The following is a 26,353-nucleotide window of genomic DNA, read 5'->3' as shown; positions in this document are numbered from 1 at the left end:
TGACTGAATCAAAGCCATCATTAATTGATTCAAAAAAAACATTAGACAAAAATCAACACATGTTCATCATTTAAAAAGAACCCAATTAAAAAGGGACCAAAGGAAATTACCTCCACATGATCATGGCCACTATGAAAAGCCCACACCTGACAGCATATTGAACGGTAAAATGCTGAAGGCTTTCCTGTCAAATCAGGAGCCAGGTAATGATGGTCACCCCTAACATAAGTATTCCCCATGATAACGTGAAGAATACATATGCCACCTCAAACTATGTCATCTTGTCACACTGCTTATTTAGGTGAAAGTCACTTGAGAAAGAGTCCAAGTACACTCAGACTCTCCATCGTCCCTTGACAGCAGGATATAAATCTCCCTCCCGTGTACCAAGAGGGAAGAACCATCGTTAGCACCAGAATAAGGAACACAGGGACAAGAAGGCCATGCAAACAAACCTACTTACTTGGTGACTAACATAATACCCCAAACTTAACTCTTGCCAAATCCAATGTTTTGTTGTCTGAAAGACACAAGTGCCACCTGCTTTGTCCTTTCTCTGGGTGTCATGTCATTAGGAAGGCCATGCACTTACAAAATGAAATTTATTCTCTCCTGTAGATAGGTCTTATGTCAATTGAATCCTTACACTGGCTAAATCCCAGAAGAAAAGAAGGGAAAAGCTTTCTTCTCCTACCACTGGAAGACGTAACCAGAAAAAAATAGGGAATAAAAAAAATAAAAGACATTTAAATCAGTAAGGAGGAAGGAAAATTACTTGTTTGCAGGTGACATTGATCTTAAACATAACAAAACCCTAGAGATACCACAAAAAAATATTAGAACCAGTTTTTCTAAATGAGGAAAAGAGCAGGATGCAAAATGAACAAAGAAAATAAATAAAAATAAACGACCTGTGATTCTACACACCAGCATGAAAATACATGCAAAATAAATAACAAAATTATACAAGTGAAAATGGCAGAATAAAGTATTTTGGGTTAAACTTCAAAAAGTATGTCAAATACTTGTAGAGTGAAAATGATCTATGTTGATGAAAGACCTGTAAAAATGCACACAGGACTGCAAATACACCTGTACTCACTGAATACAATTATTCAAATTGTCACAGCACCATCTACACAAACTAAACTACAAGTGCGTCCCTAACCCTGTTGTTCACTTTTAAAGAATCAAATCTAAGACTGGAGCTTGATATATATGTTGGATCACATGCAAATGGGGTCCTCTCTATGGTGATAAAACCAGCCCATCCCAGACTCTGCAGCTGGGAGAGGAGCCCCAGCCCCCGGAGTGCCAGGTGTTCCCATTCTCTGATCAGGACAGAACAGACACCTCACCATGGACTTTGTGCTTGGCTGGGTGTTTCTGGTTGCTCTTTTAAAACGTAATTCCTGGTGAACGAGAGATGCTGAGTATGTGAGTGGATATGAGTGAGACCAGTGGATGTGTGACAGTTTCCTGACCAAGATGTCTGGTGTCTGCAGGTGTCCAGGGTGACGTGAAGCTGACAGAGTCTGGACGAGACCTGGTGCAGCCTGGGGGGTCCCTGAGACTCTCCTGTGTAGCCTCTGGATTCACCTTCAGTAGATATGGAATGAGCTGGGTTCGCCAGGCTCCAGGAAAGGGGTGTAGTGGCTCACATATATTTATGATGATGGAAGTAGCACGTACTACACAGACTCAGTAAAGGGCCGACTCCCCATCTCCAGAGACAACTCCAAGAACACGCTCTATCTGCAAATGAACAACCTGCAGGCCGAGGACAAGGCCACATATTACTGTGCAAGAGACAGGGTGAGGGGACCTCGCTGGGAGCCCAGACACAAACCTCCCTGCAGGAGGCGATCAGCACCACCGGGGGGCGCACACTATGCACAATTCTGCTTTGTGTTGCCAGGAGCAGGTGAAGATGGAGGTTACAGGCAGGTTTCCTCTCAGGGTCTGGGGCTTCCTGTCCACACAGCAGTTTCTCCAGGGAGCCTCTCTGGACACAGGATTCTGTGTTTACCTATTACCTGTGTGAATTAGATCATTGTTTTCCTAGGAAAACTACCCTAACATGCACAAAGACACAGTTGTTTGCATTCCTTACTCCTGTCCCTCAACATGAGTGAATTACAGATTTCCTGAGGCACAATAGCTGAACATTTACATGAGTCCCAGATGCACTCCCTGTGCAGCCAGGACCACAAGCTCCCACAGCTCCCCATTATCTTCACCCAGCCCGTGTCCCAATCAAACAATGTGACACTTCCCTCCTGGCACTTTGCTACTCAGGACTTTAAATGAGCTACAGCTTTATTCAATTCCTCTAAACAAGCGATAAATCATCTGCATGTATTAGTCAGGATTCCCTCCAGCAACAGAACGCAAAGCACATTGGTTTCCATGACAAAATATGTTGAGAAGTCCCATGATCTACTGTCACAAGTTGGGGAGCCAGGAAAACCTGTGGTATAATTCTCGCCTGATTCTGAACTAGTGTGTAGTCTCAGAACCTGCAGAGCCTATGATGTAACTCTAAGAACAAGGGCAGGAGCAGACCAATGTTCCAGTTCAAACAAGCACATGGGAAGTAAAAATGAGGGAATTCTTCCTCCCTCTGCATTGGATTCTACTCAGAACTATGATGGAATGGGTGATGCCCAGGCAGAAAGAAACCATGGATGGAAATGCCAATCTCTTCTGGAAACTCATAACAGACATACACAGAAACAGTCGTGAATCTGGACACCCATGACGCAGTGAAGATGACACATAAACGTAATCATGACAAGTCAGCCTGCTGTAAATGTCGAGTTCAAAAACTGAAGATTTAGAACTCCATGCCATCACTGGGGTGGATCCTGGTGGGCATAGCAGTGCTCCTGTGGAGAAGGAGCCCCGAGGCCCATAGAGACTGCTGCGGTTTGAGGATCCCCTGGGTCATATCGGGTGAGACAGTTACCTTCTTGGAGTGCATTTGGGAGACAAGGCATTGCCTCTCATGGGGCAGGAGAGCTAACAGGCAACATTGCACTGCCCTGGTCATTAGCATAGGAGCCTCTGCTGAGAGCAGCTAACTGCATGCTGCCTTCTTGTTCTTCCTCACCATTAACTCCAAGCTCCTAGTGTTCATGCAACTGCCCTTCTGGGATAACCAGCTCCAACCACATCACACCAAGACACTGTCCCAGAGGATCAGTGGGGTCCCTGTCACATTGAGTTCATACAATTTGGTGTACTCACACCCAGCTAGAGCTCCTGAGATAAAACATAAGAGCCCTAAGCTGCCAGGTGTGCCAATGTATTGGACAAAGGCAGGGTGAAGGCCGGAGTCTGAAGGAAGCCTGGGACCCAGGAGTACAGATTGTTCTCTCTATGTGAGGGCTTCCTGAACAGGGGTGGCTGGAAACTCCAACTGCAGGGACTAGAGAAGGAGCTGATGCCAATATTACCTCCCACCAATTATCATGGACAAAATTCAGTGAGCAGCACAACACCCCCCAGTAGATACTGAGCCACTGACACCAAGCTATACCTCCCTTGCCTTCCTCAGGTGTTTTCTTACTAGGGAAAGAGTGCCTAGAACCCACACCACCATTGCACCCCTACCTCCAAAGACCACCACATACCCCCACAGGCACCAAGTTTACTGACCATAGAGTGAGGCATAGCTTCACCTCTAGGGGAAATATGAATTAGCCTCTTTTAATAAGGAGACCAAACTCACCTAGTTAAAACTCACAACACTATGGACAAAGTTGAAAAACTCTCCCCTGGAGGCAAGGAGAACTCTGCAGAGGACTGACCTGAGGGACAGAGCAGCCAATACAAGACAGCACAGTGCACACAGCACATGCAAGAAATGCTTCCAGAATGTCAGGCTGTTAACAGTATGTAAACATTTCTCAAAAAAGACCCTACTCTAGAAGCAGAAAACATAACAGGATTTTCCCAAAACACTTAAGAAAGCGGAGACATGGACATACAGAGTGATGGAGGAATTCATGACAAAAGAAAAAGCCATAAAAGGACATTGCCAGGGGTAGAATTAAAACACATATAAATAAGCCTCAAACAGAATTTAATACCTACCATAAGGAAACTGGACTTTTAAAAACTATCATAAGGATACTAGCTATGCTTGAGAAAGCCTAGAAGACATGAGGATACCCTGAGTACAGATGGAAAAGACCTAATACCCAGTCAGGCTGAAATTTTTTAAATGCTGTAACCGAGATGTGAACCTGATTGGATATAATGAACTCAAGGCAGAAAGAAGCAGATGAATGAGTGACATGGAAGATAAAATTTTGTGAGAAATGAAGCAGGAAAGAAGAGGAAAATTAAAATATTGCATCACAAACGTATACTTAGGGAATCAGCAACTCCATAAAGTGTAATATAATTCTTTTCAAAGGAGTCCCAGAAGAAGAAGAGAGGGAGAAATAAGGGGAGAAGTTTTGTCTGAGTGCATTAGAGTAGAAAATTTCCACTAAATGGTCAAGGAAACAGACGTCCACATCTATGAGTCACAGAGACCTCCCATTAAATTAAAAAAAAAAAAGCAGGCCGACTCTGAGACATAACATAGTAAAATTTACAAAATACACAGATTAAAAAAACCCTATAAGCATGAAGACAGAAGAGTTTGCTAATGAATACGGGAAGATAAAAAAAGATTATGGCAGAAGTGTCCACAGAAACCTGCAGGAAATAAGGGAGTGGCATAATATCCTCAAATGTTCAATTGAAAATTAGGCAGTCAATGGGGGAGGAGACAAGATGGCGGAACAACGTGGAAGATGTTTGTGTGTCTCCCGTCCATGAAATACAGCCAGACCAACACTAAACCATCCTACACACCTAGAAAACTGATTAAGGATTAACACAACAATCTGCACAACCTGAACCACAGAATTCAACAAGTACGTGGCGTGGAGAGGGGACCTTGGGGAGCACGAAGCTGCAGGAAGGGAGGTGCTTTTGCAGGTGGAGAGAGGACGGAGACTGGGGAGTGGGTGAGAATAAAGGAAAAGCACCCCTCCCCAAAAGCAGCTGGAGAGAAAGTGGAACATTGGAAACAGCCACAGGGACTAAACTAAAAAGGGAGAAAGGAGAAAGGAGAGTATGTAAATTCCACTAAGACTGTAAACAAGGGGAGTGCAAAGGCTGCAACTCCACAGCTCCATACCTGGAGGTGCTCTGGTGGGAAGGGAGAATCCCAGGAACAGAGTGGGGTCCGGGATGTTCTCAGGCCACACGGGGAGAGGCAGTTGCACTGCTGGAAGGACATTTGGAGGAGACTGCCAAAGCCATCTGGTCCCAGCAGACCCCTGAAAATGGCCACATTCGCTGGTGCTGGAACAAGGTCGTTTAGGGTGAAGCCTGGTGCCAGACGTGTGTTGTGATTTTCCATAATCCACGAAACGCTGCTGCTACACTCTCTCGCGAACTTTTTCTGGGGCGGGCTGGCACCTGGCCAAAGTCTCGGGGCACCAGCAACAACAGGATCCAGCAAGCGTTCCTAGGTGCAGCCGATATTCGGCCATTGCTTGGTAAGACCCTCCCACAGAGGGGCAGAACAGGTCAAAGCCGCGGTCCTTTGGACGTAAGGGACCGGGGAAAACAGCTGCGTCTGTGACAAAATTTGGGAGAGAGGTGCAGCCTGGGGCCTGGTCACGGAGAGTGAAGGAGCGGGGAGTGGACAAGGGCTGAAGACAGAGGATGGGTGCTCAATTGTTGATCCAGGAGAACAGACTGGGTCCCTGGGTGGCGCCATTTTCACCTCTCCCGCGCATGTGCATTCGCACCTACAAGCACCGCAGCAATCCACCCCAGGAGCCTATAAGCGCCATCTAGTGGAGAGCGGAGCCATTACACTGAGCCCCACCCAACTGGGCCAACAGGGCTCTTCAGGAACACAAGTCTCACTGCCGCTTACTTTATGGACTATAAAGAGCTACATAGACTGACATCTAGGGGATAAGGAAGTAATTTCAGTTCCACTTCAATCTGTTAGTCAGTTCATCTAGTCAATTTTCTTTCTTTTTTTTCTTTTTCTCTCTTACACTTCTATTCTTTTTCTTCAATGCAGAAATAGAAAAAATTATTTTTATTATCAATTATATTAAAAATATTTTTCTTTAATTTTTATTACTATATTTTTTACATTTCTGTATTTTTTTTCAAATTCTATTTTACTTCCATCATTTTATTTTACTCTACCTCAGTGTATTCCAGTTTTCAAATTTCCAAAGTTTCCTTTTTATTTTTTCTTTCTTTATTTTCTCTTCTTCGTTTCTGTAGTTTTTCTGGAATGCAGAATGAGAGAAACTTCATTTTACTTTCAATTTTTATTAAAAATATTTTTCTTTAATTTTTTTCTATATTGATTGCTTTTATGTAGATTTTTTCAAATTCTATTTTACTTCCATCATTTTATTTTAGTCTACTACAATGTATTCACTTTTGGAATTTTCAAACAATTTCCTTTTTTTCTTTTTTGTATCCTTTTTCTCTTTTTTGTTTCCTCTCTTTTTTCTAGAATATAGAAAAAGAAAAAAATCACATTTGTTTTTAACTTTTATTAAAAATATTTTTCTTTATTTTTTCTACTATAGTCTTTATTTTTCTCTATATTTTTTCAAACTCTATTTTTCTCCCATCCTCTCATTTTAGTCTACTTTAGTGTATTCATTTTTTCAAATTCTCAAATTATTTCCTTTTTTTCTCCCCCTCCCATTTTTTTCTCTAATCTGTCAAATCACTTTCAACACCCAGACCAAAACATACCTAGGATCTAGCATATTCCATTCAATTTGTGTGTGTGTGTTTAATTTTTAATTTTAATATTTCTGTAATTTTATCTTTTAATTTCAATTTTGCGACCTCATTAATTCCTTTTCTCCCTTCAAAATGACAAAACGAAGGAATTCACCCCAAAAGAAAGACCACGAAGAAACGACAGCCAGGGATTTAACCAACACAGATTCAAGCAAGATTTCTGAACCCAAATTTAGAATCACAATAATAAGAACACTAGCTGCAGTCAAAAATAGATTAGAATCTTCTTTTGCAGAGATAAAAGAAGTAAAAAATAGCCAGGATGAAATTTAAAATGCTCAGGCCAATGTCTCAGATACACATACCTGCAAAATTCCTTGATTAAGTCCGAGCCTACTGAATTCAACAGCACACTGAAAGGATCACACATGATAATCCAGTGTGATGCATCCCTGAGATGCAAGTTTCCTTCAACATACACAAATGCAAAAATGTGATGTCCTCCATTAACAGAGGGAATGATTGAATCAAAGCCATCCTTAATTTATTCATAGAATCATTAGACACAGTTTTTTCATGAACAAAAAACACATGTTCATCATTTAAAAATAACTCAATTAAAAAGGAGAAGGAAATTACCTCCACATGATCATGGCCACTATGAAAGCCCACACCTGACAGCATATTGAACATAAAATACTAAAACCATTTCTGCCACATCAGGAGCCAGGAAATGATGCTCATTCCCAACATAAGTATTCCACATGATAACGTGAAGAATAACTATCCTGCCTCAAACAATATCAACGTGTCACAGTCCTTATTTGGATGAAAGTCATGGGAGAAACAGCCAGTCCAAGGACACTCAGACCCTCCTTTGTCCCTTGACAGCAGGATATAAATCTCCCATAGGAAACTCCCCTTCCCTGTACCAGGAGGGGAGAACCATCCTTAGCACCAGAATAAGGAACTCAGGGACAAGAAGGTTGTGCAAACAAACCTAGTTATTTGTTGACTAATTAAATACCCCAAAACCACACCTTTGCCTTGACTCTTGCCAAATCCAATATTTCGTTGTCTGAAAGTCACAAGTGCCACCTGCTTTGTTCATTCTCTGGGTGTCATATTATTAGCAAGCCCAGGCACTTGCAAAATTAAATTTATTCTTCCCTTTAGATCAGTCTTATGTCAATTGAATCCTTATGCACAATTCTGCTTTGTGTTGCCAGGAGCAGGTGCAGATGGAGGTTACAGGCAGGTTTCCTGTCAGGGTCTGGGGCTTCCTGTCCACACAGCAGCTTCCCCAGGGAGCCTCTCTGGACACAGGATTCTGTGCTTACCTATTAACTCGCTGAATTAGATACCTGTTGTCATAGGAAAACTGCACTAACATGCACAAAAGACACAGATGTTTCCATTGCTTACTCCTGTCCCTCAACATGAGTGAATTACAGATTTCCTGAGGCACAACAGCTGAACCATTAGAGGAGTCCCAGATGCACTCCCTGTGCAGCCAGGACCACAGGATCCCACAGCTCCCCATTAACTTCACCCAGCCCTTGTCCCAATCAAACAACGTGAGACTTCCCTCCTGGCACTTGCTACTCAGGACGTTAAATGAGCTACAGCTTTATTCAATTCCTCTAAACAAGAGATAAATCATCTCCATGTATTAGTCTGGATTCTCCTGAGGAACAGAACCCAAAGCACATTGGTTTCCATGACTAAAGAGTTTGGGAAGTCCCATGATCTACTGTCACAAGCTGGAGACCCAGGAAAACCAGTGGTGTAATAGGTCTGATTCTGAACTAGGGTCTAGTCTCAGAACGTAGAGATCTGATGATATAACTCTCATAACAAGGGCCAGAGGGGACCACTGTTCCAGTTCAAACAAGTACATGGGAAGTAAAAATGAGGGAATTCTTCCTCCCTCTGCATCAGATTCTATTCACAACCTTAATGGAATGCGTGATGCCCAGACAGAAACCATGGAAGGAAATGCCAGTCTCTTCTGGAAACACATCACAGACATCCACAGAAACAGTGGTGAATCTGGGCACCCATGACTCAGTCAAGATAACCCATAAAGTTAATCATGACAAGACAACTTCCCGTAAATGTGGAGCTCAAAGACTGAAGACTTGAATTTAAATTAAAAATAAAACAAGAAAATTAAATACATACATATATGAACTATTGGGACTACCTCAAAATAGCACGCTTCTGCACAGTGAGGGAAACAATCAACAAAACTAAAAGGCAACCTATGGAATGGAAGAAGATATTTGTAAATGACATATCCTCAGGGTTAGTATTCAAACTATGTAAATGTTTTTAAATTATTTTCACATTATCAGTAGAGAGTGTGTCCATGCAGTTCAGCGTACTGTCATGTGAGAAGCAAAATTCGTGTCTTCCACTTTTGTTTTGTGTTAGGATCTCACTGAACATGAGACCCACACTCTTCACAAAATTTGACCATACAGTACAGTACTGTTAATTACAGGGGTAATGATGTGAAGACCCCTCTAGAACTTAATCATCTTGCATAACAGAAAATCATAGCCCTTGAGATCTACTCCTCATTGCCACATCCTGCCAGCCCCAGACAACTGCCATTCCACTCTCCATTTTATTGTTATCAAATCCCAAATTCACCTGAGTATTTCTGGAAAGGTCAATGTTCAAAGTTTTAGTTTTGGTGGGAAAAGAAGTTGAGCTTTATTTAGGAGGCCAGCCACCCGGAGAAAAGGCAGACTCTTCTCCAAAAGCCAACTCTGAGGGTTTCTGCCCAACCCAGGGGCTTTAAAAGGACTAGATGGTACTTAAACAAGGGAGTTCCATGGTGGATACCATTTTCGATCATGTGCAGCCTCCATGGTGCAAGCTGCCAACGTAACCTCAACTCCCCTGCATCTATCTCCGCCTGAGGAGAGAAACTCACAGGCATGGGAGAAGACTGCCAGAGGCCAGGAAAGAACCACAATAAGGGATTAGAGGGGAAATCCCCTGGGGCTCACACATGTTCAGCAGTACCTTCTGTTCTCACCAGACGGCATAAGAAAAAACTAAAATACAACCATGTACTTCACCATTCATGAAACAGAATACTGGGAAATGTTTCCTCAGTAAACTCAGAGGAAGCTTCAAAGCAACAACCAAAAGGATCAAATGGCTTGCAAACTAATAGCCAACCAGAATAAGACATGTAAAATTACAAAGCGATGTTTTTCAATACGTACAAAGGTAAAATTGACAGTCTACCTCCATATCCCATGGAAGTAGGAAGCATTGGTCTCCATAATGAGGAAAAGCAGTCATCCAAAGAAAGTGACCCAGCAGTACCACAGGACATGGAATTGGTAGAGAAGTTCAGTGTGTTATAATTGCATATCCCGTATCCAAGTAGAAGGAGAAAAGATGGAATGTGTTGAATAGAGCCGTGTTTCTGGATCCAAGTCCCTACCCATGTCCATGTGAGCACTTGACCATGGCCCACCTGACTCTCCCACATCCACCCCAGGTGAACTGATGAGCAGGGTCACACAATGCCACACCCTGTGACTGTTACCTAACCCCACAGGTGGCCCCCAGGTGTAGGGTGCTGGCCACCCGGTACAGCCCTCTGTTCTGTCTGATGGTCTAGACCTGGCTTTGCTGACGATCCTCCATTTATCCATTCTCACTGGCAGATGTCCCTGAGCAGGCGCATGAGGCTGGCAGAGGACCAGGTCACCCTGAGCGCACCCCTCTTGCTGTTTGCACTCTGGGCATTGCTGGCTCCTCTCCAAGGTTCTCAAGGTCGTCCCTCATGGCGCTACATCTCTTCTGAGGTGGTAATTCCCAAGAAGGAGTTGCACCACGGCAAGGGCGTTCAGATGCCTGGCTGGCTGTCCTATAGCCTGCATTTTGGGGGCAAGAGCCATGTTATCCACATGAGGCACAAGAAACTCTTTTGGTCCAGACATTTGCTGATGATGACTCAGGATGATCAGGGAGCCTTGCAGATGGACTACCCCTTCATCCCTCCAGACTGTTACTACCTCGGCTACCTGGAGGAGATTCCTCTTTCCATGGTCACCATGGACACGTGCTATGGAGGCCTTGAAGGTATCATGAAGTTGGATGACCTTGCCTATGAAATCAGACCCCTCAGCCATTCCCAACGGTTTGAACACGTTGTTTCTCAGATAGTGGCAGACACCAATGCAACGGGACCTACTTATAACCTGGGATATAAGGAGGATAGGTATCCCCTGTTCTCTCAAGCAAATATCAGTACAGCTCCCAGGATCTCTAGTAAGTTGTATTCATCCCATCATGGGATTTTGAAAGGACTTGTTCTCGGTTCCAAAACAATGTATGGTGTGTTCAACAACGTGTCAAAATGTGCCCGATTCCTCATAAGGCTTGTTAGTTTGACTGACTCAATGCTTCAAGGGATTGATGTAAGGCACTATATTTCCTCCATGGTCATTTATAATCTGGAAGATCCAGTTGTCTTGAACAATTTTCGGGTGCCAGGGAGTCCGATTCATATCTACTTTCAGAGACACTTGTTTGTTGCTTTTAAACCACATACAGCTTTACTTATGAACAAAGATGCACCACATGAACTTCAGTTTCAGCCAGCCCCATACGCGGTATGCGGATCAAAATCCATCATCTCGCTTGCTTCTCTAGGGAGACATTTTTTATTGTTGTCTGTGTTAGTAGCCCAAAAAATTGCATTATCTATTGGTATTTTTTATGACAATCAGTTTTGTGCATGCCAGAGGAGGTCTACCTGCATTATGAATCAATACCCTGTTATGACAGATTCGTTCAGTAACTGTTCCTTCATTCATATGCAGCATGTAGTGGTGAATAATTTTTGTGAGTGCATATTTGACTCAGGACTTTCCTATTTCAATAAAAGCCTGACTCACGATCGTTGTGGAAACTATGTAGTGGAGCCAGGTGAGCAGTGTGACTGTGGCTCCTTCAAGCAGTGCTACAACAATCCCTGCTGTACGACTGATTGCATTCTAACCCCTGGCAGCAAATGTAATACAGGCAGATGCTGTACAAACTGCACCTATTCCGATGCTGGGACACTCTGCAGGCCCATCCAAAATATATGTGATCTTCCAGAATACTGCCGTGGGGTGTCCGTGGAGTGCCCTGATGACTTCTATATGCAAGATGGAACCCCGTGCACTGAAGAGGGCTACTGCTATCATGGAAACTGCACTGACCGCACTATGCACTGCCAAGAAATCTTTGGCAGAAATGCTGTGAAGGGTGAAAATGTCTGCTATACCATAAATCAAAAAGGCAGCCGATATGGACACTGCAGAAGAGACGCAGGGGTATTCAAATCTAAACCCTGTTCCCCCACAGACATGCAGTGTGGAAGGCTGCAGTGTAGTAACGTCACGCATCTCCCTCAGCTGCAAGAGCATGTAGGATTTCATCAGTCTGAGATCTCAGGGTTCTGGTGTTTTGGGCTGGATTCGCATCGTAGCACAGGAACAAGCGATATTGGTCATGTGAGAACTGGTACCCCCTGTGCTCCTGGAAAGTTCTGTCAGGATACCTACTGCAATGGCAGTGTGGCTCAGCTGAACTATGACTGTATCCCGGAGAAATGCAGTCACAGAGGGATATGCAACAATAACAGGAACTGCCATTGCCACGTAGGCTGGGATCCTCCACGGTGCACTGAACGAGGCACTGGTGGGAGCACAGACAGTGGACCCCCTCCAAGAAGAATGCGGTCAGTCAGGCAAAGTCGTGAATCCGTGGTGTATCTCAGAGTGATCTTTGCTAGAATCTATGTCTTAATTGCTGCATTCCTCTTTGGTGTTGCCGGAAATGTCAGAACTATCAACAGACAGAAGGTTACGGAAGAGACTGTTGATCAAGACAATGCATAATTCAGCCTCCAGACCCCTAAACAACTATAGACAATCCACGTGGCTCATCTGTGAAAATACAGTAATGAGGCGGCACAGCTAACATCCACGTTTCCGGGGGTCTGCTGGAGACACAGTGGTCCACAGGCACATCATGGACCTGACACCAGGTCTCTGATGCGTCACTGAGCAGAACTCTGAAATAAAACTTGAAAACTGCATGCTTGTGGCCTCTATGTATTTTTGTAAGCCTGTAAGAGCCCAAACAGTGCCTAAGACTCTGTGCAGAAGACCTGAGTCAGCAGCTGTGTCTTGGGCTGAGGTTTCTGGTTCCAGAAATAAGAGAAGTTGCCACAAGCCCCTTTAGGGACAAATTCATGAATTTTCTCCAAAACTGTGCTCTTGCACACTGAGCTTTGTCTCATTCTTCAGGTAATCTCTCATTTCCTGGTCCCATTACGGGTTCAGGGTGATGGAGGGCTACCACCCACCCATACTGCCTGTCCCACACTGGGGTGTCTGTGGGCTGTCAGGGAAAGGGACATGGATTCGATCCCAGCCAGTGCAAGCTGTGCCTCCCTGGAGACCAAATTTCCGAATGTGGGAGACTGAGACTATGAGGCTGAAAGTAGCCCCCAGTGAAATCAATCAGAAAGGTAGGCACAAGTGCCTATGGATGTCTCTGGCATTCCGAGGGAGCCCGATGAATATTAACCCCTTTTCTCCTTCTTTTCTCTATTTTTCAGTGAGTTCATCCTTAGATGAGGGTCTGCCTAGGATTTCCACTTTGGGTCTCCCAAGAACCTTCTAGAAGTCCTGCAGAGTTGAGCCTGTGGAAAGTTAGGGACCCTTTTTCTAAATATTTTTTACTATTTTTACAGTTGTCTAGAATGTATTTTAAATCATAATAGTGATATTAAAGTGTGTTTATTTTCTTCTGAATTGAAAATATACAACTTTTTAATAGTAATTGATTAGGAAATTTTCAGAACTACATAGTAACTGTTTCAGAAATTACTTTGGAATAAGAATGTATACCATAATTCACCAATAGATGTGAAACACATGAAGCACATAACAGGATTTTCACTTCAGTTCATACCTAGAATCCTTGTTGGTGCAGATAGTCTTGTAAGTTGTACCAATGTGTCCCCATGCATGCACATTGTCTCAAAGACACGTGGTTACACAAAGTATTAGACTGCCATGTGTACACATGTTCTCCACTTTCCAGGGCAACCAGGTAATCATACTTTCCCAGCACCTCCTGAAATTCCCGTGCAGCCACACTGCATGTTCCCAGCAAGAATGCGTCCAGGAATGTTTGGGAAGGAGGGCCAAACAGGTGCCCTGGCCACCTGCTCAGTAAACTACAGAAGGATGCTAAGTGAACTGTGGAGTAACATCAGCCCTTCTGTCTGTTTGGACACACGTGTTACAGATGCAGACCTATTCAGTTAACACCATACATGTGCTGGAAACGTGAGTTTACCTTCAGGATAAAGTAAGAATGGGTCCTGTGGAGGATCTAGCACCCACAGGCCACACCCACTAATTGATGGGAGTCTACACACCAGCACACAGCGATGTGGGCTTCAAGTATAGTGCTGGGTCTGAGCGGACAAGCAGAATGTGGCTGAACCTAGAGCCTAGAAAGGTGAAAGGGAGGAAGAAATTCTCCACCAAATGTTCTTGTGGACCAAGAACTAAGTTCACAGGACCTGGATTAACAGGGGAAAGAAACAAAAGTTCATTGTGTGTGCACAGAGGTCCCCTTAGATACACATTAACTAGATCAGAGAAGTGAGGGTCCCCTAAACTTACAATAATGAACTAAGCAAAGTGAGTGCCCCCTAGAGTAATATTAACTAGATAAGTGAACTGTAGTGTGCCCCCTAGATTTACTAACTAGATAAAGTGAGTGCCCCCTCAGATATACACAAATCAGATAAGCTAAGCAGGTGCCCATTAGATTTATATTGACTAAATAAGTAAAGTGTAGCATGCCCCCTAGATTTACATTAACTAGATAAGCTAAGTGAGTGTCCCTAAATTTACATTAACTGGATAAGCAAGGTTAGTGCCCTTTAGATTTATATTACTTAGGTAAGTGAAGTGTAGCTTGCCCCCTACATATACATTAACTCCATACACTGAGTGCCCCCTAGATATACATTAACCAAATAAGCAAAGTAGAGTACCCCCTACATACCCATTAACTTGACTGGCAAAGTGACTGCCGTCTAGATGTATGTTAACAAGAGAAGCAAAGTGAGTGCCCCCTAGATGAATAACGAGATAAGTGAAGTTAGTGACCCCTAGATTTACATAACTAGATAAGCAAAGTTTAACCTGCCCCCTAGATTTATATTAACTACAAAAGTGAAGTGAGTGCCACCTACATATACATTAACTCCATAAGGGAAGGGAGTGCTCCCTATATATACATGAAGGAGGTAAGTTAGGTGAGTACCCCTAGAATTATATTAACTACATAAGGAAGAGAGTGCCCCATAGATATACATATACTGGATAAGCAAAGTGAAGTCTCCCCAGATTTATATTAACTATCTAGGGGAAATGTAGCTTGCCCCCAAGATTTGCATTTACTAGATGAACAAAGTGAGTGCCCCCTAAACATACATTAACCGGATAATTAAAGTGAGTTCCCCCTATGTTGACATTAACTAGATAAGCAAATTGAATGCGCCCTAGATATACATTAATTAGATAAGCAAAGTGTGCTTACCTAATGTGTCCCGTAGATTTTCATTAAGAAGATAAGGAAATGAGTGCCCCCTAGATTTACATTAATTAGATAAGTGAAATGAGTGCCCCATAAATTCACATTAACTAGGTGAGTTAAATGAGTGCCCACTACATAAAAATTTACTGGATAAGTGAATGATCCCTAGATTTACATTAACTACATAAGGGAACTGAGTGTCCCCTAGATTTACATTAACTAGATAATCACAGTGAGTTCCCCTAAATTTATTTCAACTAAATCAGTGCAGTGCCCCCTAGATTTATATGAACTAGTTGCACCAGATCAATATTAACTAAATAAGTGAACTTTAGTGTTCCCACTAGAATTACATTAACGGCATAAGGGAACTGAGTGTCCCCTACATTTACATTAAATCGATAAGCAAAGCAAGTGCCCCCTAGGTCTATATTAACTAGATAAGGGTGATGAGTGCTCCCTAGATATACGTTAACGAGATAAGGGAAGTTAGTGACTCCTAGATACACATTAACCACACAAGCAAAGCATTGCCTGCTGTTTTCAGCAAAGCCAGAAAGCAGTGTTCTGCTTTGCAATGTGTTCCCTGTAATGTCCTACACCAGGACATACCTATTTGATTTCCCACATGTCTGACTTACTTCACTTATCCTGATGCCCTCAGGATCCACCCATGTTGTCGCAAAGGCAAATTTTCATTCTTTCTTACGGACGAATCATAGAATTCCACTGTACATACAGGCCACACTTCTTTTTACCCATTCTTCTGTCTGAGGACACATAGGTTGTTTTGGTTCTTGTAAATAATGCTACAATGCACAAGGATGGGGGGAATGAAGATATCATTTAAAGTTAGAGTTTTCACTTTCTTTGGAAAGTTGGACTTCCACAAAGACTCCAGTCCATGTGTGATCATCTAAGACTGTTTCCCAGAACCTCGGAGACCACAGACAACAAAGGTGGAGCAGGTTCAGGGGTCACTGTAGAGTCCAAAGCCACACTCAGGTATGTTCACCTATGCATGTGTAGGGAAGACTCTTCAGGGGTCCATTGGCATATGGAGCTGGATCCCACAGGGCCCAAAAATGCACATTTGTTTGTAGATGGATGCCAAGTTTTGGAGGGGTGTGAGAGACAACACAGGGACATCTTAGGCTGCTATGAGGCTGACATTACCCCTCTACTACCCTTCCAATTCTTTTGTGAGATTCAAAAGACAAAAGCATCAAGTGCGACTATAAATCAATGCTCATGGGTACACAATACATACAGATGTGGCCTGTGACATCAGTAGACTGGGGAGTGGTGTGGAGCCGTTAAAGTGTACTTGTCCATGGGATTGAATTTAAGTAGTTATCAGTTGACAATAGACTCTTACGGCTTTAGAGTGTTTTGTGTAAGGGCATGGTAAACCCAAAGGATCTATCTAAAGAATGTGCACAAAAGGAATAAAGAAGCAAATGAAAATGTGTCACTGCAAAATATCAACTAAGCACAAAGGAAGCCATTCATATGGGAAATGGAGTACAAAAGCTGTGAGATGTGGAAAGAAAACACAGATCTTATGTTATGTTCCAATCACAATAAGGAAAAGTGTTCACCGCTCTTGTTTTGTTTTGTTTTGTTTTGTTTTGTTTTGTTTTGTTTTGTTTTGTTTTACATCCCAAATTGCTCATGATCTATCCCCTGGCCATAATGCCTTTAATTCTCTTCAAAAATGCCACGATCTCTACTTAGCACCAGTGTCCTAACACCTGTTGTTATGGCTGTTGTTTCTATGAGTGTACAGAATCACATGAAATTATTCCTACCAACACAGACACATGCACACTTGTATGAAATCTTCTCTGTGCATAAAACATCCTTAGGGTTAATATCACATATTGTATGATTTGCAGTCATGTCCGTGCATAGTTAAATTATTACTAGCCAAATGTGTATAGGAATGTCTTCTAGGAATACCTTTTTTTTTTTTTTTTGGCCCCAGATTTATTGAGATACAATCGACATATAACATTATGTAAGTTTAAGGTGTACAATGTGATGTATATAATGCGAAATGTTTACTAAGTTGAAGTTAGTCAATACATTCTTCAGCTAATTATGTTAAGAACATAAAGCAACTTTCAATATACAATATGCATATTAATTATTGTCATCTTACTATACATTAGACCCATGGAAGCTTTTTGTCTATCTTCTAACTGGAAGTTTGGACACACTGAGAAATGCCCCCCATTTTCCCTGCCCTTCAGTCCCTGGAACCCACCATTGCACACTCTGTTTCTGTGAATTTGATGTTTCTAGACTCCACATGTAAGTGTGATTTTACAGAATGTGTCTTTCTCTGTCTGACTAATTTAACTTAGCATAATGTCTTCAAGCTTCATCCATGTAGTCACAAATAGCACGATTAACTTTTATATGGATGAAATTTATCATCTATCTATCTATCTATCTATCTATCTATCTATCTCTGTATCCATCCATCTATCTATCTAATCTCACATCTTCTTTATTAATCCCTTGATGCGCAGTTAGGTCTCTTCAGTGTCTCAGCTATGGAGAATAATACTGCAATGAACATGGGGTGCACATATCTCTGATGTAGTGACTTCATCCCCTGTATATATCACTCAGAAATGGGATCGCTGGGCACAACCATACTTTTGTTTCTAATTTTTTGAGAATTCTCCATACTGCTTTCAGTAGTAACCTCACCAGTTTACATTCCTAGGGACAGTGTACCAGGTTTGCTTATTTCCACATGCTCACAAGCATTTGTTATCTCTTGTCTGATGGTAACAGCCATGATAACAGGTGTGAAGTGTCATGGGATTGTGGCTTTGATTTGCATGTCTCTGGTGATGAGTGATGTTGAGCACCTTTTAATGCACTTGCTGGACGTTTGTACATGGACTTTGGAAACATGCCCTTTCAAGTCCTCTACTCCCCCATTTTTTTAAAATTGGGTTGCTTGTTATAATATTCAGCAAAATAAGATTTTTTTAAATTTTGGATATGAACCTCATATCACACGTTTTACAATTTTTTTCCATCCCTGTAAAATGTCTTTTCCTTTGGTGAATGCGTCTTTTCCTAAGCAGAAGATTTTTAGTTTGATGTGTTCTCACTCACTGATTTTTGTCTTCATTGACTGTGTATTTGGAGTCATATCCAAAACATCATTTCCAAGGCCAAGGTCAAGGAGATTTTTGCCCATGTAGTTTTTAGGTGTGTTATGGTATCCCTACCTGGTTTTTGTGTAAAAGGAAGGCGGGTATTTTAAAACTACTGGGGACATTCACTCTTCCTCTCAAGTTGGGCACCAGCAGACAGCCCCTTTGTGTCTCCAGCTGAGGAGGGAACCCCACATGCATAGGAGGAAACTGCCAGAAGCCAGGAAAGAATCACAATAAAGGATTAGAGGGAAAAAATCCTGGAGCTCACACATGGTCACCAGTACTTTCTGTTCTCACCAGCTGCCATAAGAAAATAATAAACTACAACCTTGTACTTCACCAATCATGACACAGAATACTGGGAAATGTTTCCTCAGTAAACTCAGAGGAAGCTTCAAAGTAACAACCAAAAGGATCAAATGGCTTGCAAACTAACAGCCAACCAGAATAAGACATGTAAAATTACAAAGCAATGTTTTTCAACACGTACAAAGGTAAAATTGACATCTACCTCCACATCCCAAGGAAGTAGGAAGAAGTGGTCTCCATAATGAGGAAAAGTAGTCATCCATAGAAAGTGAACCAGCAGTACCACAGAACATGGAAGTGGTAGAGAAGTTCAGGGTGTTAAAATTGTATATTCTGTATTCAAGTATATAAAGGAAAGATGGAATGCGTTGAATAGAGCCATGTCACAGGGTCCAAGTCCCTACTATGTCCATGTGAGCACACTTGGACAGGGCCTGCCTGCCTCTGCCACATGTGCCCCAGCTAAACTGATGTGCAGGGTCACCCAATGCCACACCCTGTGACTGTTACTTAACCCCACAGGTGGCCCCCAGGTGTAAGGAGCTGACTGCTCAGCACAGCCCTCTGTTCTGTCAGATGGTCTAGATCTGGCTTTGCTGATGATCCTCCATTTATCCATTCTCACTGGCAGATGTCCCTGAGCAGAGGCATGAGGCTGGCAGAGGGCCAGGTCACCCTAAGTGTGTCCCTCTTGCTGTGTGCATTCTGGGCAGTGCTGGCTCCTGTCAAAGGTTCTCAAGATCATCCCTCATGGTGCTACATCTCCTCTGAGGTGGTATTTCCCAAGAAGGAGCTGAACCACAGCAAGGGCGTTCAGATGCCTCGCTGGCTGTCCGATAGCCTGCGTTTGGGGGGCAAGAGACAAAACTTCATTTTTACTTTCAATTTCTATTAAAAATATTCCTATTTGGGGAGAGAGGGGAAGAAGGAGCCTTAGGAGAACACCTTATCATGCTGATTGCTTAGATTCCACGCACATCTGCCTAAATAACCCAGAAAACTTCCAGAAGGCTAGCAGAACGGACTCTCCAGAGTCAAGCACACACAAGAAGCCTAAGGAAGAAGGTAGGAAAGGCAGAGAGGCGGTGCATGCTATACGGACAGTTGGGAGGGAGCCAGGGTGGTGGAGGGGGGGACCCCTGGAAAGGCACAGCCCCCAAAGTCTGGCTTGAAAAAGCGGAGGGGCCGGACTCTGTGAGTTCTGACAGCCAGCAGGGCTTAACATCTGGGATACTAAAAGTCAACAGCTCTGCTCTCAGAGAGCGGGGAGAGTAAGAGGACACCTGGAGGCAGAGTTGAGTCCCAGAAGACAGAGCCCAGCTCGGCAGGAACAAAGGCAGTGGCCAGCGCCATCTCCCTCTCCCATCCCCCAGCCGAAACCCCAAAGGGAACCAGTTCCTGTCACCAAACTTGCTTGCATCACGCAAACACCCAACACTGTGCTTCTGTGGATCCATCCCTCCGACGGGTCTACCTCCCTCCCGGTGCTTCACGGCCCCTACCACAGGGGACCACTGATGGCAAAGCGAGCTAAGCCTACCTCTCCCGCCACTGTGCACCTTGCAGAACCTCCCTGGTTAATATGCCAGATCCTATGGAAGCAGCACGCCAAGCCTGGAAGTGTGCAAGCAGCACAGACAGGGGCCACACCACTCCACAGTGAATCTTGCCCCTGGGAGAGTGTAAGATAAGGTACACACCAGTGTGACTGTGGCCCCAGCGGTGGGCTGGGGGCAGACAATGGGTCTGACTGCAGCCACGCCCACCAACACAAGTTACACCAGACAGCACAGGGGAAGTGTCCTGCAGTTTGGAGCCACCACAGGGACTACCAAAAATGGTGAAACGGAAGAACTAGCCTCAAAAGAAACTCCAGGAAGTAGCGACACCTAACGAATTGATCAAAAACGATTTCATCAATAGAACACAACAAGAATTTAGAATAATAGTCATAAAAGTAATCACTGGGCTTGAAAAAAAGCACAGAAGAAAGCAGAGAATCTATTACTACAGAGATCAAGGGACTAAGAAATAGTCATGAGGAGCTAAAAAATACTATAAATGAGGTGCAAAATAAAATGGAGGTGGCCATAGCATGGACTGAAGAGGCAGGGGACAGAATAGGTGAATTATAGGATAAAATTATGGAAAAAGAGGAAGCTGAGAAAAAGAGATACAAAAATCCAGGAGTATGAAGGGAGAATTAGAGAACTAAGTGGTGCAATCAAATGGAACAATATCTGTATCATAGGAATTCCAAAAGAGGAAGAGAGAGAGAAAGGGGCTGAAGGTGTACTTAAAGAAATCATAGCTGAGAACTTCCCTGATCTGGGGAAGGAACAAGGCATTGAAATCCAAGAGGCACAGAGAACTCCCTTCATATGTAACTTGAATCGATCTTCTGCACGATATATCATAATGAGAGTGGCAAAATACAAGGATAAAGAGAAAATTCTGAAAGCAGCTAGAGCTAAACATGCTCTAACTTACAAACTGAGATCCATAAGAGTAGTGACAGCCCTATCTACTGAAACTTGGCAGGCCAGAGAGGAATGGCAGGAAATCTTCAATGTGATGGACAGAAAAATGCAGCCAAGAATCCTTTATCCAGCAAGTCCGTCATTCAGAATAGGAAAGATAAAGGTCTTCCCAAACAAACAAAAATGGAAGGATTTCATCACCACTAAACCAGCCCTACAAGAGATCCTAAGGGGGATTCTGTAAGTGAAATGTTGCAAGGACCACAAAGAACCAGAGACATCACTACAAGCATGAAACCTACAGATATCACAATGACTCTAAACCCATAACTTTCCATAATAATACTGAATGTAAATGGACTAAATGCTCCAACCAAAAGACATAGGGTATCAGAATGGATAAAAAAACAAGACCCATCTATTTTCTGTCTACAAGAGACTCATTTTAGACCTGAGGACACCTTCAGATTGAAATTGAGGGGATGGATAGCTATCATGCTACTGGAAGTCAAAAGAAAGCTGGAGTAGCCATACGTATATCAGACAAACTAGACTTTCAATTAAAGGCTGTAACAAGAGGTGAAGAAGGGCATTATATAATAATTACAGGGTCTATCCATCAGGAAGAGCTAACAATTATAAATGTCTATGCACCAAATATGGGAGCACCCAAATATATAAAATAATTACAAACATAAGCAACCTTATTGATAAGAATGTGATCACTGCAGGGGACTTTAACACCCCACATACAACAATGGATAGATCATCTAGACACAGGATGAATTAAGAAACAAGGGCCCTGAATGATACATTGGATCAGATGGACTTAACAGATATATTTAGAACTCTGCATCCCAAAGCAACAGAATATACTTTCTTCTCGAGTGCACATGGAACATTCTCCAAGATAGATCACATACTGGCTCATAAAACAGCCCTTCATAAGTACAAAAGAACTCAGATCATACCATGCACAGTTTCAGACCAAAATGCTATGAAAATTGAAATCAACCACAGGAAAAGGTCTGGAACACATCCAAAAGAATGGAGGTTAAAGAACACCCTACTAAAGAATGAATGGGTCACCCAATTAGAGAAGAAATTAAAAAATATATGGAAACAAATGAAAATGAAAATACAACACTCCAGGGGGGCCCAAGGTGGCTCAGTCGGTTGAGATTCCAACTTCGGCTCAGGTCACAATTTCCCAGCTTGTGAGTCAGAGCCCCAAGTCCGGGTCTGTGCTGACAGCTCAGAGTCTGAAGCCTGCCTTAGATTGTGTGCCTCCCTCTCTCTCTGCCCCTAACCCACTCGCATTCTGTCTCTGTCTCTCTCAAAAATAAATAAACATTAACAAAAAAGAAAATACAACAATCCAAATGCTTTGGGATGCAGCAAAGGCAGTCCTGAGAGGAAAATACATTGTAATCCAAGCCTATCTCAAGAAACAAGAAAAAAATCCCAAATACAAAATCTAACAGCACACATAAAGGAAATAGAAGCAGAACAGCAAAGACACCCTAAACCCAGCAGAAGAAGAGAAATAATAAAGATCAGATCGGAAATAAACAATATAGAATCTAATAACCTGAAGAGCAGATCAATGAAACCAAGAGTTGGTTTTTTGAAAAAATAAACAAAATTGATAAACCTCTAGTCAGCCCTCTCAAAAAGAAAAGGGAGATGACACCAATAGATAAAATCATGAGTGAAAATGGAATTATTACAACCAAACGCTTAGAAATACAAGGAATTATCAGGGAATACTATGAAAATTTATATGCCAACAAACTGGACAACTTGGAAGAAATGGACAAATTCCTAAGCACACATGCACTTCCAAAACTCAAACAGGAAGAAATACAAAATTCGAACGGACCCATAACCAGTGAAGAAATTGAACCAGTCATTAAAAATCTCCCAACAAACAAGAGTCCAGGACCAGATGGCTTCCCTGGGGAATTCTACTAGACATTTAAAGCAGAGATAATACCTCTAGTTCTCAAGCTGTTCCAAAAAAAAAATAGAAAGGGAAGGAAAACTTCCAGACTCATTCTATGAAGCCAGCATTACTTCGATTCCTAAACCAGACAGAGACCCAGCAACAAACACAACTACAGCCCAATATCCCAGATGAATATGGATGCAAATATTCTCAATAAGATACTAGCAAATCAAATTCAACAGCATATCAAAAGAATTATTCACCATGATCAACGGGATTCATTCCTGGGCTGCAGGCCTGGCTCAACAATCGCAAATCAATCAGTGTGATACATCACATTAATAAAAGAAAAGATAAGAACCATATGATCTTGTCAATCGATGCAGAGAAAGCATTTGAACAAAATTCAGCATACTTTCTTAATAAAAACCGTCAAGACACTCGGGATAGAAGGAACACACTTGAACATCATAAAAGCCATTTATGAAAACCCCACAGCTAATATCATCCTCAATGGGGAAAAATTGAGATATTTTACTGCTGTTGTTTAATATAGAGTTGGAAGTGCTAGCATCAGCAATCAGACAACAAAAGGAAATCAAAGGTATCAAAATTGGCAAAGATGAAGTCAGGCTTTCACTTTTTGCAGATGGCATGATACTACACATGGAAAACCCAACAGACTCCACCAAAAGTCTGCTAGAACTGATACATGAAATCAGAAAAGTCGCAAGATACAAAAGCAATGTACAGAAATCAGTTGCATTCTTATACACTAACAGTGAAGCAACAGAAAGACCAATGGAGAAACTTATCCCATTCACAATTGCACCAAGATTCATAAAATACCTAAGAATAAACCTAACCAAAGATGTAAAAGCTTTTGAAGGAAACTGAAGAAGATGCAAAGAAATGGAGAAACATTCCATGCTCATGGATTGGAAGAATAAATATTGTTAAAATGTCAATACTACCCAAATCAATCTACACAATCGAAATTGCAATCCCAATCGAAATTGCACCAGCATTCTTCTCGAAGCTAGAACAAGCAATCCGAAAACTTGTATGGAACCACAAAAGACCCAGAAGAGCCAAATATTGAAGAAGAAGACCAAAGTGGGAGGCATCACAATCCCAGACTTTAGCCTCTACTACAAAGCTGTCATCATCAAGACAGCATGGTATTGGCACAAAAACAGACACATAGACCAATGGAATAGAATAGAGACTCCAGAATTGGACCCACAAATGTATGGCCAACTAATCTTTGACAAAGCAGGAAAGAATATCCAATGGAAAAAAGACAGTCTCTTTAACAAATGGTGCTGGGAGAACTGGACAGCAACATGCAGAAGAATGAATCTAGACCACTTTCTTACACCATTCACAAAAATAAACTCAAAACGGATAAAGGACCTGAATGTGAGACAGGAAACCATCAAAACCCTAGAGGAGAGAGCAGGAAAAAACCTCTCTGACCTCAGCCACAGCAAATTCTTACTTGACACATCTCCAGAGGCAAGGGAATTAAGAACAAAAATGAACTATTGGGACTTCATGAAGATAAAAAGCTGCACTGCAAAGGAAACAATCAGCCAAATTAAAAGGCAGCCAACGGAATGGGAAAAGATATTTGCAAATGACATATCAGACAAAGGGCTAGTATCCAAAATCTATAAAGAACTCATCAAACTCCACACCTGATAAACAAATAATCCAGTGACAAAATGGGCAGAAGACATGAGTAGACACTTCTCTAAAGAAGACATCCAGATGGCCAATAGGCACATGAGAAGATGCTCAACGTCACACCTCATCAGGGAAATACAAATGAAAACTACACTGAGATACCACCTCATGCCAGTCAGAGTGGCTAAAATGAACAAATCAGGAGACTATAGATGCTGGAGAGGATGTTGAGAAACAGGAGCCCTCTTGCACTGTTGGTGGGAATGCAAACTGGTGCAGCCATTCTGGAATATAGTGTGAATGTTCCTAAAAAATTAAAAATAAGTCTACCCTATGACCCAGCAATAGCACTGCTAGGAATTTACCCAAAGGATACAGGAGTGCTGATGCATAGGGGCACTTGTACCCCAATGTTTATAGCAGCACTTTGAACAATAGCCAAATTATGGAAAGAGTCTAAATGTCCATCAACTAATGAATGGATAAAGAAACTGTGGTATCTATTCAAAATGGAATACTACATGACATTGAGAAAGAATGAAATGTGGCCTTTTGTAGCAACGTGGATGGATCTGGAGATTGTTGTGCTGAGTGAAATTAGTCATATGGAGAAAGACAGATACCGTATGTTTTCACTCTTATTTGGATCCTGAGAAACTTGACAGAAGACCATGGGGAAGGGGAAGAAAAAAAAAGTTAGAGAGGGAGGGAGTCAAACCGTAACGGACTCTAAAAAACTGAATAAACTGAGGGTTGATGGGGGGTGGGAGGGAGGGGAAGGTGGGTGATGGGTATTGAGGAGGACACCTGTTGGGATGAGCATTGGGTGTTGTATAGAAACCTATTTGACAATCAATTTCAGATTTACAAAATAATCTTATTTAATTGTCATTACTATGTTTTTTTAGTTTTATGTAAATTTTTTCAAATTCCATTTTATTTCCATCATTTTACTTTAGTCTACTACAGTATATTCACTTTTTCAAATTATCAAACGTTTTTTTTCCTTTTCTTTATCTTTATTCTCTTTTTCATTTCTTTACCTTTTTGTTAAATACAGAACAAAAAATTCATAATTTTTATTAAAAATATTTTTATTTAATTTTTTCTACTATATACTTTACTTTTGTCTATATTAATTTCAAATTCTATTTTACTCCCATCTACCCATTTTACTCTACATCAGTGTATGCATTGTTTCAAATTCTCAAATGATTTACTTTGCCCCCTTTTTCTCCCTAATCTGTCAAACTACTTTCAACACCTAAACAAAACACACCTAGGATCTAGCATTAACTATTAGATTTGTGTGT

At 42.0% G+C, this 26,353-nt stretch overlaps 1 protein-coding gene across 1 annotated transcript; it reads left to right on the top strand.

Annotated features, from left to right (window-relative positions):
* The first annotated feature begins 10,481 nt into the window (after positions 1 to 10,481).
* Positions 10,482 to 12,817, top strand: LOC132675958 (disintegrin and metalloproteinase domain-containing protein 21-like). Its single transcript, XM_060628152.3, has one exon. It carries the CDS (start codon positions 10,482 to 10,484, stop codon positions 12,705 to 12,707), a length of 2,226 nt encoding a protein of 741 aa, XP_060484135.2. The 3' UTR covers positions 12,708 to 12,817.
* Positions 12,818 to 26,353: the final 13,536 nt, after the last annotated feature.

The sequence above is a fragment of the Panthera onca genome, chromosome B3 (genome assembly GCF_046562875.1).
Source record: "Panthera onca isolate mPanOnc1 chromosome B3, mPanOnc1 haplotype 2, whole genome shotgun sequence".
In the NCBI taxonomy this organism is placed as follows: domain Eukaryota; kingdom Metazoa; phylum Chordata; class Mammalia; order Carnivora; family Felidae; genus Panthera; species Panthera onca.
This window is presented reverse-complemented; position numbering and strand designations above follow the sequence as displayed.

What these genes read in the sequence shown, in the direction of transcription:
- LOC132675958 (XM_060628152.3), top strand. Translation starts at nt 10,482, where the DNA reads ATGTCCCTGAGCAGGCGCATGAGGCTGGCAGAGGACCAGGTCACCCTG.